The sequence below is a fragment of the Fulmarus glacialis genome, unplaced genomic scaffold (assembly GCF_000690835.1).
Source record: "Fulmarus glacialis isolate BGI_N327 unplaced genomic scaffold, ASM69083v1 scaffold3918, whole genome shotgun sequence".
Taxonomy (NCBI): Eukaryota; Metazoa; Chordata; class Aves; order Procellariiformes; family Procellariidae; genus Fulmarus; species Fulmarus glacialis.
The window spans coordinates 1-16,001 of NW_009227482.1; the positions used below are offsets into that span (position 1 = coordinate 1).

The 16,001-nt window shown below is 38.4% G+C and overlaps 1 protein-coding gene across 1 annotated transcript; it reads right to left on the reverse strand.

Annotated features, from left to right (window-relative positions):
* Positions 1 to 216: 216 nt before the first annotated feature.
* On the reverse strand, positions 217 to 12,205 carry LOC104080671 (protein-glutamine gamma-glutamyltransferase 5-like; the record flags this gene model as incomplete). Its single annotated transcript, XM_009583148.1, has 13 exons — positions 12,199 to 12,205; positions 9,641 to 9,820; positions 9,098 to 9,340; positions 7,991 to 8,109; positions 7,365 to 7,493; positions 6,963 to 7,140; positions 5,908 to 6,040; positions 5,398 to 5,501; positions 5,051 to 5,293; positions 3,318 to 3,644; positions 2,274 to 2,431; positions 1,810 to 1,943; positions 217 to 862 (listed from the first exon to the last, which is right to left on the reverse strand). Coding segments are annotated over exons 1-13 (2,601 nt in total), but the record flags the coding sequence as incomplete, so codon positions are not given.
* Positions 12,206 to 16,001: the final 3,796 nt, after the last annotated feature.

A 16,001-nucleotide genomic window follows, 5' to 3' on the forward strand; every position in this document is an offset into this window, starting at 1 on the left:
CTGGGTGGTGGGAGAGGGCGTGGAGCCACAAACGACGTGCGAGATGGAGGCAGCAGGCACTGAAAGGGGAGCTGGTGGTGCCATGGGACTGCCGACAGTGTGGGCTACCGGAGAGCACACGGGGTGGGATGGCGGAGCAGACAAATGGGTAGGGACTGCCTGGGTTGCCGCAGTGGGACCGGAGCCAGCCATGAAGTGGGTCAGCAGGGCACTCACCGCATTATTTGCGGGGACAGAGACAGAGTAGGACATCGGCCCCCCTCCGCCTCCAGGCTGGTGTGCAGGAGCAGGACCTGTCTCAAACACCACGTGAGGCATAGGGGGGCACACGGGGTTGGATGTTGGGGCAGGCATGGAGCCGTACACAGACGGAGGCATCGGGGCGCATGCAGCTGGAGGCACAGTCTCGCATATGACACGGAAGCCAGGGTCACATCCCAGGTCGAAACCAGGATTGGCACTTGGATTGAAGCCTTGGTTGCAGATGGAGTTGCATAGGGGATGGCCTGCAGGGAGGTACACGAAGTCGTACACAGGCTGGCCCCCTGCACTGCAGTTTGGGTTGCACACTGGGATACATATATATTCACACATGGAGTTGAACGCAGGGTCTGCCACAGGGACAGGCCCAGAGCTGTTCATGGGGTGGGAGCCATTCTCACACACCGGGAGTGACCCGTTCTGGCTGACGGGCAGGGTGCCGTTCTGGCCTGCAGGGCAACACACTTCGGCCTTGGCGCATCCCTTGCAGTAGGCAAACTTGTGGCATCCGAAGTTGGCCAGGAGCCGGTGGCTGCCAAGCCTGTAAGGCGTGAACTCTACGATGGTCCGTGCCTGTTGGTTGGATGCCAGCGTTCCCAAACTGGATCAAGAGAAGGAAAAGATTTAGGACCCTGGGTAGCTCAGAGACCTGAAGCACTACAAGATGAGGGCAGACAATTAGGTTTGATTTGTTACAACATGTTTTCAGAGACAAACTGTTATGACAACTTTGTTATTTTTGCCTTCCTCTAGAAAAACACATTCTGTGTTGTGAAAAGCATGGTAACAACTTCTGTCCCAATAGAAGATTTGGAAAACTCCCATAGTCGGTTCTGTAATTGGAACTGGAAATTCATTCATGGTACTTTCTTGAATTCTTCAAAAACGTAGCACCCTTCTGCCTCAAAGATGTATTTACTGCTTCCCATTTCCAGTATTCTAAGTTGGATCGGGCAGCTTTGTGGAATTGAGTTCATTATTATTCAGTGAGAACAATTCCTAATTGCTTCCCCTCAAAACTAGTCATACTTCTGTCAGTTCTCCTTGTCATGAAGAACAGCAATGCATATTAATGAACAGCTACTTTTCCTAGGATGTTTCCAGCTTCCTGTGATTAACGTATTATGCACTTAGAGTGCATATCGCTATTTTTCACTGTCGTTTTCTAATTGTTCACGTATGTGGTGCCAGTTCATGAATATGTAGAGGAATGCTATTATAAACTCAAAAGGATTATAAGGGATGGGGGACCCAGCTAGAATTTCTTGTAAAGAAAAGAGTGTTTTCCCTTTCAGACAGAAATTTGAAACACACACTTAAATCTTGAGAAAAGTGAAGCAGCAGCGTATCTTGCCAGCTCTAAATGATCCATCAGTTTCAAGAGGAATGAGGCTTTTAATGGAGTCTCAAAGTAATACGGGGCAAAAAGTCCTGTTCAGGTCGTAAACACCAAAAATATCAGAACTATTGTCTTCCTCAAAACCTGCTCTGATCTAGCACACCTTAGTCAACCAATATTATCCCCATTTAAATAATTTATGATCTTACTCAATGGTCATCGGCTCTTTGAATAAACCACAGCCTTCTAACGTCATTACGCAGTTCTTCATATCTTCCTGAAGAGGATTGCAGAAGGAGATCTCTGCAGTACATGGTACTTTCAGCCTGGGCTGGCTCAGTAGCTAGTCAGAAAATAAGCAAACACATTTTATGTTTTGCAACCCTTACAAAATTAACAATGAAGTAAACAAATGTAAGAAAAAAAAAAAAGAAAGAAAAAGGATTATTCATACGTCTTTCTTTCTGATTTACTTCTGTGAACTCTATCCATCTCTCTAAATCAACTGTTATAGATTTAAAATCATACTGATCTTGCTAAAATAAAAAAGACAATAAAAGAAAATAAAAAAAGAAAGAATTTCAAGTTTATCGGCATTGTACCTAGAAAGTGGCCAATAAGAGTCCCTAAGTCTGCTCCTTAGATCACAAATTCTATAATTAAAGTTCTTTACCTTTACAATAACAGGTGGCCTGTTGACCACGATATCCCGGCTCACCATCAGAACTTCTCCACACTCTGGGTCTGAGACAGCAACTACTTTCATAATGTTGTGATCACAGAGATAAGGTCCATATTGACTATATGATATACACAGTGGAATTTTTTTCACTGTAAAACAAATTTATTTTAATTATTTTTTCCTGATTTTTTGGCTAATGTTTCCACTTTCCTTCCTCCTAAAGTTTAACTGTCACTTACAATGGCTTAATTAAATATTAAGTTATCACAGCATCTTTGAAAACAGACATGATTTTTCCTGGCTTAGGGTGATACATTGCTACCTTCAACAACCAGCTTCACAGTTTTCAGTTAGTATAATTACATCAGTGCATTTACAAGGAGGTTGGTTTATTATTATTCTTCAAAATTTGGAAACTTTCATTCCAGTGTAAGTCTTAAAGCAATAATTCAAAAGTAGCCAAATTAAAGCTTGGTAAACAGAATGTTAATATCAGGTATGAAATTTCATCTTATAATGATGTGTTTTAATTAAAAGGATCATTTTTCTTCCAGAAAAAGATATTAACCAAGAAAACAAGTGTTTATGTTCTGATACACCTTTGCACTTCCCAGGATATGGTATATCTAGAAATAATTGCTTTAGTGCTCAAAACAAATGTTTTACACTGGCTAATATCTTCTAGCCAAAGGAAACAAATTGCTTTTCTGATAGACAGCTGCAACTTTATCTTTGCATTGAATATAGGATCCAGAATTGAACTTTCAGCAGAAATAATTTTTTAAATGATCAGAAGAATCTCTAAGCCTTGAGAACTTAAGGAAAGACTATGATTTACCTGTCACTATACATGTGGTATTGACACTGTGTTGATTTTTGAGTGATCGCCCAAAAGTGAATTCAGCTGTCAGTATTTAACATTGTATTCATTTCACTTCCCACCACTATTAGGAAGTCTCCACTAATCCTAAAAAACAATCTATCTCCTGAAAAGAACAGTGGACAAAAGGGTATTAGACAAATTCACCTTCTTACCTTCCCTCGGACCCAATGTGACATTCACACTGTCTTTCCAAAATTGGTCCATTGGGCAACCACTGTAGGTTATTATTTGTGCGCACAAATTAAACTTCAGGTTTTTGTTTTCACTACGCAAATTTTCAAGCAACCAGTGCAGTTGGACATCTTCACCATACATTGGGCAGTTAGCCATCTTTAACCTCATGTTAATACCAGAGTCACTCAAAAATGGGTTTTTCAGGGATGATAACTCTCTCTCAATATGACAGTTGGAAGCATTGCAGTACCCTGGATGAATTCTTCTGTAAGCCCGGTAATAGGCTTCTTTGTTTTTCACAGAACCTGTTGAAGAACATACATGATAATGAATCTGCTGGAGGCACAAGAAGTCTTATCTACTCAAATAATAAAGATAATTAAATTTCTTCCTCCTCCTTCCTTAAACCTAATGTAGTGACTTGGTGTAGAACCAATCCACCAGATAATGAAACACAAGATTCGGTAGTATGACTGCATAGAAGAAAATAAATATCTCAGAAAAATATTTTTAAAAAATTTTACTTTTATTAGTTAAATTTAAAAGTGGTCATGTAGATCTCAAAATGTATAGTTCATGCAAAATTCAAAATATAACTCTTTATAAGGGTTAGGGTGAATATGAAATGCTACCATGTCTCTTAAAAGGCAAAACACACCATTCAAACGAAACTATCAATTGTTTTCTTTTTTGTTCCTGTTCAAAAAAACCCCCAGAGCTTGCAATTTTACAATCAGCTGTGATCCACTCTTCATTCCTTTAGGCAATTTTGCTGGTTGAACTCCTCCCTACTACTGGAAAATGAAAATCAGTAATCAGTAGCCCAAAGTAAGAACAAGTAGAATATCCTAATAATGCATGAGTTTAGTAAGTAAGCATATTTTCTGACAGACCTCGTACAAGAAGCAACAAGTAAGAAGTTAATCCTGGGTTTAAAAGAAATTAGGGTTTATATCATCTAAATAGGTTTATATCATCTAAAAAGATGATATGAAGTCTGCTAATATTTTAAACTACCATACAGGTGAGACCAAAACATGTACATACGAATAGTGGTATTAAAAGGGCTAGAAGGCATGTCTTGTGAGGAACGGCTAAGGATTTTGCGTTTATCTAGTTTGGAGAAAAGGAGGCTGAGGGGCAACCTCATTGCTCTCTACAGCTTCCTGAGGAGGGGAAGTGGAGAGGGAGGTGCTGATCTCTTCTCCCTGGTATCCAGTGACAGGACACGTGGGAACGGCTTAAAGCTGCGTCAAGGGAGTTTTAGACTTGACATTAGGAAGCATTTCTTTACCAAGAGGGTGGTCAAACACTGGAACAGGCTTCCTAGAGACGTGGTCGATGCCCTAAGCCTGTCAGCGCCTTAAAAAGAGGCATTTGGACAATGCCCTTAATAACATGTTTGAACTTTTAGTCAGCCCCAAAGTGGTCAGGCAGTTGGACTAGTAGATTGTTGTAGGTCCCTTCCAACTGAAATATCCTATCCTATCCTAAATGGATGAAATTACCATGTGTTTTGTTTGAATCATCTAAATATGTCTAAATATGTTTAGAAGTTTAAGAATCAAGGTCTTTGAACAGAAAGGCATCTTCCTCTTTCTCAAAAAGAGACAACCTCAAATTGTTCTACTCATTTTAACACAGGATTGATAGTTTTATATGATTATCATTTAAAATTTCCTCTAACCCATTTAATGACTTTCCATCATACCTAGTTCATACTTGTAAGTCCCAGTGATATCTTCAAATTGCTCACTGCCAACACTCTTGGTGATTAGATGTTGTCCGCATGGCCAAGCGTCACAGAAAAATTTTGTTTTTTTGGCATTGTTTTGGGAAAGCCAGCCAACGTAGTTTGAATTTACTCGAGAAAACACATGATGACCATCATAGTCCAAGTCCAGTTCCCCTTCTCTGATGCTTCGAACCCATGTAGGACCGCTGCAAGCTGAACCTAAGCCAGGTAACAAAAATGTTATAATAGGTTGTAAACTGAATGGTAGAGAAACTCAACAACATAAGCTGAGGAAAACAGTTATAGTTATAGTAAACAGTTACCTCTGCCCGTTTCCAAAGGCGTTGGATCCAGACACTGCCAATCACCACAGCATTGATTTAGGTCTCTGCGAGCCATCCAAGATTCATTCCAGCAGTGATATCGCCTATAGGATGCAGGAATATAGGATTAAAGACATCTCTTGGATCACCAAGTTCAATGCCTTACGATGGAGGAAAACCATGTCAGAGAGAACCTTTTAATCGACTGAAAACTCTCTATGACTTAACACTGTTAATGATGTTTGGGGACAGGAGTTGTTTATTTTGCTTTATATCACTCAGACTGGAAATTTGTTCCAGGACCCTGCAGACCTGACTGCAAAACATTCTTCTTATAGCCCTTTTTTTCAGTTGATAACGTGCCAATGTTCTTTTTTTTAAACTAATTTATTTTCCTAACAAAAACTGCCACACCAAAGAAAGAGATACACTGATCTGCTAGATTTGTACTAGTCTTTCTATCATTTAATTTTTGACAAAACCAAAAGAGCTTGTTTATTTCTTATTTACCATAGCTTGTCTTTACCACACAGGTTTTTTCCAGTACAGTCAAAAATCTCATTGATACCAAGGGGATTCTCAATTGAGCATGGAAAACAGAAGTTCGTGACAACGCGGCTTGGAATTCCCAAACACCTCATCACTGTAAGGAAAAAAATATTCATGAGTCATTACCAATGGTAATTAATCAAGCAAATCCTTCACTTATTTTATAAATAATTCTCCTATATTCTACTTTGCAATTATATAAACACAATGAATAGGAGGAAATATTTGGGATGCAGTGATTCTGTCTTCAAAACTTCTTTTTAGTAGTTGAAAAGCTGTCTGAAAAGAACCTAGCAGAAAGGAACGGCTTGTTACTCTTCCAGCTTTAAAAAAAAAACAAACAAAACCAGATCTGTTTTAAGTTCAGAAATAATGAACCTGATCCTGCATTAATGAAACACTGCATTTTTTTTCTTTGTAAACAGAGTGTAGTACATATAGATTCATCTAAGGAATATCAATTTAGTTTTCTTCAATGTAGAAGTAGGTTCAGTAAATAAATGGTATAAAGTTGGAACACAAATTTTTTGTCTGTAGACTTTAGTTCACTATTATGTCATCCTTTACAGTAAAAGAAGATAGTAGCCTGCTGCTGTTATGTTTTGGAGGAGACATTGCTAGAGGTCTTTTCTTCCTGTTCATAACTTAGTGTTTTTTCTCATCCTTCACACCTCACCCAAAGGATAAATTTTGGCTCGAGGATGCTGCACTTGCTCTGTATTTTAATAAAAGTTGCAGTATTGATAGCTGCATGGTATAAAGTATAAAGGTCACAGAAAAGACAGTACTGCTTTCCTTCTTGCTATTCACGCTGTATAGGAAAGCAATAGGTTGATAATAAACACCATGTTAGGAGCCATGCCATATCATAACAAGAGAAAAATATTCTATTTCTTTTCTAGTAAAATGCTTATGAGTAATACTCATCCAGTGCTTTTTAGGGTCAGAGGGTTTTGATTCTGGTTTTCTCTTTTCCTTTTTGGATAACTAGGTAAGGGCAGACTGAAATATCATACCTGTGCACATTACTGAAGCAAGAGACCCACAATACGCATATCTGACTGGCCTGCATCTGCCGTTGTACCACTGCTGAAGAATAGGGACACTTCCATTCCAGGAAAATGGTTTTGTTCCTTTCAGGTAATCATTGTTTTCTGGAATCTTCATGATACTGTTAGTGGTATGGCTGCTTATCTAGAAAGAGAAAAGAAAACCAACTTTTTCAAATAACTGACCGTGTCTTCACATCCTAAGCATATCATAAGTGTTACAAATTCGTTTTTTCCTGTGAATCTGAGCACAGAAAGGATTTCCCCTGCTACTCATACTGTGTTAGATTACAGTGCAATTTGTCCTTCTATAAAATAATGAAGTGTGACCCAATCTATTCAGAGATCACACACCACTAGAGGTCTTACCATGTGATTTACCACCATGCTGACATGCACAGGATCATTGCGCCAACAATGGTCACGATCAGAGCCATGATGGTAACTCGCACCCATGTCTAGGATCTTCAAGCAGATATCCAGAATCCCATCTTCAAACTGAGGAAAGAGAAGTTAACACAGGCATCATGGTATTCTGACATTGATAAAGTTCCTTTCTTGTCAATAATCCAGTCTTTTTCATGTGTATGAGCTGCCCTCTATCCTCCCATGCCCTTTTTTTTTAATCAAGCTCAGCTCTTAGTGGTCTGCATGGTTTTGTCTATCTGCCTGAAGGAAAATCAAAGGGAAAAACATGTCATTTTTGCTTATGTTTGACCAATGGAATAATTTTCCTTCAGAAGCATAATATTCTGTTTCACCTTTTCCAAGAACATTCTGCATTTTCCTTAATTTTACTACAGAAAACTTCCTTCCAGTTGTTTGGGCTACAGTGGGATTCTCAAACATTTTGTTTTGTGCATGCATAGTCTGGACTGGTCCTAAAAACCTTTCGCACTCCATAACATAGCATGCATTTCTGAAAAAATCTGAATAACACTTCATTTATCCATATATGGATGACAACTACTTCTGAACAAGTCTTCAAAAAATACCTGTCCAAAGTGCCATGGTCGAGAGGTAATATGCTTATGAACTCCTTCATACAGTATCCCATGTTCATTCAGAACGTATTCATCTCTATGGGCCTGATTGTCCATATATACAGGGTCATCTGGAAAAGATGAAGAGCTATCCGTCAAACAATATGTACATTTCTAGCACTTCTGTATCTTCTACTTCACTGGATCCCTCTTTCTTTTCCTACCTGTTTTTGATTTATATTTTTATACTTCTAAACATTTTCAAGGGTGCAGGCTCTTTAAACATTCACAGACAATTCATTTCTACTTACAGCTAGATATTACCTTTATTAAGTCTCTCCCTGCTGTAGTACAGCTGAATTACAGAGCTTGCAATTTATCTTCACACTAAGCTGTTCTAGGAGTCACACACTGTGCACTTAGAGTTGGGTATCTGATTTTGATCAAATCAAAAGCACAGACAATGTGAATATTTGCCATGTAATGATTTTAGCAAGGTCATACAGACTCCAGAATTCCTTGCTATCAGAACCAGATATACAGAATTTCATTTATATTTGTACTATATTATTTCATGGCGATACCACAGAATTCACAGAATCACAGAATGGTTGAGGTTGGAAGGGACTTCTGGAGGTCGTCTGATCCAACTCCCCTGCTCAATCAGGGACACCTGGAACAAATTGCCCAAGACCATGTCCAGACGGCTTTTGAATGTCTCCAAGGAGGGAGACTCTACAACCTCTCTAGGCAACCTGTGCCAGTGCTCCGTCACCCTCACAGTAAAAAAGTGCTTCCTGATGTTCAGAGGAAACCTCCTGTATTTCAGTTTGTGCCCATTGCTTCTTTTCCTGTCAAGACATTGTAAAAGTGGGGGGAAAAAATTACACTACATCCCTACTACCATTAAGAAACCAAATCAAAACACTAGCTTGAACTTGGAGGAAAAAATAAAAAATAACAAAACAAAATCCCTCCCTGTTTCTCATTATTTCTGTGTCTCCATCCCTTACTTACCTTACTTACCCTTAATTACAGCTAAGTAATAAATATGTTCAACATTTTTACTCATCACTAGCATTTTTCTTAAAACTATCTGATCATCACTAGAGTTCTTACCTGCACACCAAGGGTTAAAAAGGACATAAAAATCTCCAAGACATCGCTGATATGTGTGACCACAAGATGTGATTTGCATATTGAGAATATAACGGCCAATGCAGGCGTTGGAGGGAGGAAACACGCTGATATTGATGCATTTTGGCTGATGAATTTTGTAGGAAGCACTCCAGCAGGTTTGATCTAGACATCTGCCCATTGGGAAGGTACATTTTGTCTCATTTGATTCGCAGGGTCTGAGGCCTTTTCAGGAAAATAAATACAACTTCAATCAGACTAAACAAAGCACATGTAAAAGGCAAGTAATTTGCTTAGCCATCATCTGCAATGCAAAGCTCCCAAGGGTGGATTTCTTTTTCACTTGTCACTTCTGTAGTAGAGTGAGAAAAATTTATGTGTTAGCAGAACTGCCTGAGTTAGGGGAAGGTAGTCTTTTCACACAGAAGATGAATGAGTAGATATTATTTGTCACTGAAGACTGTGGGAAATATTAATTACCAGCAAAGGACTGGGAAAGACTACACAGAGTTTGGGAATGACTACCTGTTTCCACGGTGAAAATGGCCTGGTCCACGGAGTCATCCCATTCCCGATTTTGGAAGCGAGCATAAAAGCTGAAGGCTTGCCCTCTCCTTATTATCTGTCTGTCAGTTCCGAAGAAATGGGTATTATGAATTTGGCAGTTGGAAGCACAGTTCAGGTCGACTTCTCCCAGCTCAATGACTGCAGGATGGAGAAAGGAACACAAAGGAAAAAACAGATAATTGAGTTCGCATCATTGGCTGAGGTCAAGATTACATGAAAGAGGAGATAATGATGAAAGAGATAATTGTTTTGAAAAATTCATTCAAGAGTTTGTTCAAAATTCAGCAACACTGAGATTGAGACATACATCCATAAAAATATCCTTACAAGTTCACCACTTCCCCAGCTTTCCCTTGCAGGTGGAAACTTGTATAACACTTTGATTTATAAAGCTGTGCTACAAGTTTCACATCTTTGATATAGTGCCTTCTCACTTTATAAATACCTGATGCTGAGGGACGATATTGGTGTCTCTACTTGAAAAATTGATTTTGCATTGTAATATTCTCTCCACATTACAACACACTGTCTACAGTTACTTTTCAACCACAGCTAGACAACAAACGTTTTGCACACGCTATCAGTTGGGAGTTGTTTTTTATACAAGCAATAAAATAATAAAGTAAATTGAAAAGATTTGATAACAAATGTAGGTGTTTGAAAGCTTAAGTGGCACTCCAAACGAGTTATGAAAAAAATAGATAAGAATAAATATCCCCCAAAATTGTAAATACTGTTAAATATGCATGCAAATGTCTCAATCTGCATTTCCCAAAGTCATAAAAGGTTTGCAGACATCTTTGAGGAACTTAATGGAGAAGGAAATACTCACAAATTGTGACATTTAAAAAAATGCTGACAATCTATCCCAAGTGCTATGATTAGCTTGACAAAAATCTTAGCTGATCCCCCCTTAGGCATCCTGCCTGGATATCAGTCATTTCATAGGGGTAATTATGATGCTGGTGCCAGAAGGATGGGTGGCAACACTCATTTTTTACTTATTTGCATACAACTTTTTATTTTCAGAAGCGCTTCACTCTAATTGAAGACAATGGGAGTCACAGATTCTCAGCAGTTTTGGAAATTGGGCTTACTGAACTACAAAGTCTTGTATATTATTTTAATTCTAAAGGATTATGTTTGGTCCTGCTAAGCCTGCAGAACAACCAAACAATGCAACTTCTCTAACTATATTGGCACTAAATTGAATATAGAGTTGGCATTTAGGGGAAACTAATTTTTCCCATCCAGAACCAGGGTGTATCCACATAAAAGGAGACTCATAGCTAAGCCCATGGGACTGGGACACTTTTAACATAAACCAGTGGAGTTTCCCAGGATCACATCCTGAAGTAAATCATAATTGAAATGAATTGGGAGAGGAGCGTGGGCAGGAAAAAAAAAAAAAAAAGCAGCTTTTTCTGGTTTGTTTCCTTGAACAAAAATAATTTCATTTTTCATCTAACCATTTAAATTTGGTAATGAATTGGTCATTCAGCCCTTCAGTAAAGATCAGCAGATAAATGCAGACCTGGGTGTTACCCATATTAAAAACATGCACGCTATCAACAACAACCAAAAAATACGGCAATGCATTACATCATTATTGCTCATGAATGCATCATACCTGCTGACAAGAAAGAGTAACAGAATTAAACTGAAAATCTCATACTTTAATGAGAGTTGTCAACCATAACGCAAAGTGTTCTGGTTGAACAGAAAGGATTAAAAGTGATTATAGCACACATGATGAATTCCTGTGGTCAAGAACACTGAAAGAACCTGATAGATCCTCGCCCATCCTCTGGAGGCGTTTATAAACCAAGACAACTACACTTCATCCACTCATTAATCCAGCTGAACCGGAACATCAGGGAGTTGAGATATTACATGTTTCCCAGGGAAGTTCTCTAAAGTCAGCCCACAGTTTGCTTATCAGTGTTAATTATCACAACTGGATCACAAAGGAGCTAACAATTGCCTTCTTAAGCAAAGGCAGCTCAGAGAAAATACTAAAGGCTAATCAATTTCACATCTCTCACTGGTTTTCTCTCTCTGGTAGAAGCCCGACCTTCAACACCAGTCACTGGGTTTTCTCTATCAATTCACATTTTGCCTTCATTCCAGATAGAATACTTCAGGTATCCATTGTGAAATAATTGCTTCTAACATGAGAATACTGAAAACTAGTACTTTGTAGTTTATGCTGGAAATAAAATGTATTCTTTTCCATGCTCTTTCTTATTCTCAGTATTGGCTGTGGTTTCACCGTTTCACCAATTCTTCTCTGTAATTCTCTTTTTACTTTATAAAAAGAAAGGTTTTTTCCAGAAATCTTTTTTTCTTTCTCACTAAGTCCACAAATAAAATCTAAACCATAGAAGTAATCCCTAGACTTGATTCCACACAGCAATATGTAATTTTTTTTTTTTTTTTGTCCTTACACCTGACCTTTTAATTATTTCCACTTTCAGTGCTTGAGTCAAGTGATAGTAAAGTTTCAAGACACTCACCTTCCATTTTTCTTCTACATGTACTACTATCTGAAGCACAGTCCTGGTGGAGGTACCTGCTCCTCAGCAAGATGCACTGCAACGTCTGGCTGATCTCCTCTGTGAACCAACCTAATTTCCTCTCAGTAACATTTATATTCAGAACTAAAAGGCTGTCACACATATTGCATCAACAAAATACCAGTTCACAAAGAGGCCCCACCCATGTGTCTACTGATGCTCATAAATGATTCATTTTAACTTCCAGCATTATTAGGGAGAGTCCTGCAGCTGAAGGGAGGGAGACATCTTGCTACCTTACCTATAGCAGAGTACTCTCAACGTCCCACAACTTGCCATGCCTCAAAAATATTTTAAGACCAGGATGAACCTAAATATATTCAGCATAAGCCATTATTTTTAGCTATTTAAAGTTCCCATAAATCCCAGCACCTACTGTTCCCTTCTGGCTAGACATCTTCAATCACCTACAGGAAAACAATAAAGAACACTAGACTTAAGCTGAATTTAGACTCTCTGAATATGATCACTAGTGAACATTTTTATTATAATAAAATCAGAAATCTCAGTTTTCAGAAAGTCTGCATGGCACTCCCTCCAAGTGGAGTTCAGAGTAAAATGAACAGTTACAAACTTTCCCAGCTAAATTGTAAAATAAACAGAGGACATGCATTAAATGTTTTTGAAGTTGACAGTAAAATTTAATCTAAAAATTACAGAATTTATTTATACTTTGTGTGTATTTATGTTCTAGCACACAGTCAGTTTTGCAGCTTCTTATCTTACTCCACCTCCCTTCCCACAAAATTATGAAAACCATTTGAGATTTTTCCAATAATTTCTTTGAACAGAAAACATTTAAATATTTTGACACAAAAATGTATTATTTTATTTAGGTTCCAGGCATATTTAATAAAATAAAACAAAACAAAACAACTACAACAGTGTTCTCTCTGCACATTCAGTGATGAGGACATCAGCCTGCAAATCGGAGAGATGGATTGAAACTTCCTCTGCCAAAACCAGAATGAACATTTGCTACCGTTGCCTCCTATCCTTCTTATGCCTCTATGCTAAGCTTTACTCCATAAGATATCCTTTGAATCCGTCCAAGTTATTCTAGTTTGGATTAAAAAAACCCCCTAAAACTAAAAAAAAAAAACAAACAAAAAAAACCCCAAAAAAACCAAAAAACAAAAACCAAACAAACCCCAAACCAAAAAATTATTCATTGATACAGAAAGAACACAATGACTGAAGTTCAGTGATTTGCATAACTGCCTGGATTCTAGACAGTGCTTTAAGAAATCATAAAATGAAACAGCTTAACTAACAGTGAAATAACTTAGCAAGCATAACTTAACAGCTCAAGTATTGTGAAATAACTTCACAGAAATTAAAGCAACGAAAAAAATCAGCACATCAAGGTTTGAAAGAGAGTGGTTAAAATAGTTGTATGACTGATGCATATGAAAGTGAACATAATATTCACTGTGTTCATATTTGAAATTTGTAAATATTTGGCTAGTCAGTAGGCATACATGAAAAAATATGTGAATCCTATTTCATTCATTTCTCATATGTCTGAAAACTTTCTTTTTCTTAATATTTGTCATTTGACTATTAAACTTCAACTCAATGAAAAATGAAAAAAGAAAAACAATACTATTCCATAAGAAATAATTTAGCAACCATAAACACATAATCAACTTTAAATCAACATGTAAAATGGGAATGGTAGTGGTCTAGTCACCCATCGGAGACCTGCCTACAAACATATGCCCATATTAGTGTCCAGAGAACAGAACAGAAAAGTACCAAAGTTGGTCACAGTTTCCAAGAATAGATTAAAATCCCCTCAAATACCTCTAGTTCAATCGTCTGCCTAAAATATTTTGGTAAATGAAAGCCTGTGACAAATAAAAGAAAACAAATAAGCATCAGTAAGTGGCTGCACCTGTGGGTTCAAAGAGACTTAATTAAGAGTTTAAAATAATAAAGGCCTGAATCAGGAGCGGAACACTTTCTGTATGGATATGAGTCACTGACTTCAGTAAGTATGCTTGCTTAGGTCCTTGAAGCTTCTTTGGTGCCTATCTGTCTCTGCAGGATCACTATATAGATACCCAGCCCCAAAACAAAGCCTCCCAGATACCCAAGGTCCTGCCTATCAGTGTTTGCAAAGCCATCCAATTGCTGTTGCCAGCTCACAGCTATCAGACTGGTTGGTCCTCTCACTCAAGCCCAAGTCCCAAGTGCCTAAAGTAAGAATCTTTAACAAGGTAGAAAATCATAGCATACTAGCTTTCTAGGTGCACTCAAGTCTATTCTTACCCCTCTTGCCTTCCAAGACCTGCATCATACGAGTTGGTCTCAGGTAGTCCATACAACAGGGCCACCACCCCAAAGAAAGAGGTGTGGGAGACTGAGCACTAACAGGAAATAGAGATATGGTTCAAAGAAAGGTTTTGCCTCCCAGCTTATGGCCTGTCTAAACAACTGATGAGTCCTGATTGTTGACCTCCAAGGCAGGTTACTGCCCTCTATCCAAGGAGTCTCCTCCTGGATGGAAACAGTTCCCCTCCCTGCCTGACAGCGAGGTACGCCAAGCTAAGGTTGATAATCCCTTGGTCTCAGCTGGAGGTGCTTTTCCCCTCTGCCTCCGTCTTTTTCCCTAACACTTCACTCAGTGTTCACTCAAGCTGTCCTCTCCACATAACTACAGTATCTTACTTACGCATCTAACATTCCCTGAAATGTACAAAGAAGCTGTATGCCTGATGCAGGCCTGAAAATTCTGCAGCATAGCAGTTTTATGAGGATTCAAGCATTTCCAGAATTTAAGCCATTTAGGTTATTACGTTTCTTTAAAGACCTTGACTTTGGCCTTTACTGCACAAGCATCTCTGCGATAATAGTTTAAAGAGGATTTTTAAATTTCTGGAGTAATTGGGCACTTACAATAGTACAGACCACATTTACGGTTTACAACAGGTTTTTTTTTTTTTAGTATTACTTGTATTACAATAGACTGACATACGATGAGCATTGACAAAGTCAAGTGGTGTGCCTGCTAAGGCTCTGAAATCTTCATAGCTTTCAATTGCCCATCATGCCACTAGGAAAGGGTGAGGACTGAAGAACAGGGCATCGCAATCACAGAAAGAACACCTGTGAACCGGCACTGATGCAGTTCCACTCAACACTAATATATTCGGGAACAATAGAGAAGTTGCAGTAATCAAGCATCTAAAGAATCCTTTCAAGAAAAAGGAACACAAAATGACAGCTCAACAGGGGATAAAGAAAAGAATCGGAAAATATGGAATTGAGATTAAAAGTGTTTCGGTGAAAGTGTCATCTAGTGGAAAGCTGGGGTAACTACAATGCTTAAAAAACATTTTAGCTACTCAACTTAAGCATGTGTCAATAGGCAGCCCTAAAGTTCACTTTTTGCGCTTGGTCATATAATTGTATTCCTTTGATCACTGGACCTCGAGTTCACCTTATTAACGAACTTATAATTTTGTAGAAATAGCAATGAGTGATAGAGTAAAAAGTTACCTGTCAAGTTGGGATATTTGAAGTCATTAACTGGCATCACTATCTGCTCCCAAGAGTTCAGGAATATTCATGTCTAACAAGCAAAGGGGATAGAGAAGAAAAAAAAAAAAAGGATACCATAGGTTAACTCTAAAATAAGCACACGTTTGTTAGGAATCCACATCCGACATTTAGAAGCTTCATATTACAAGGGCAATAGGCTGGAAAACTAACATGAACTCTGTCACAGAACACACCCA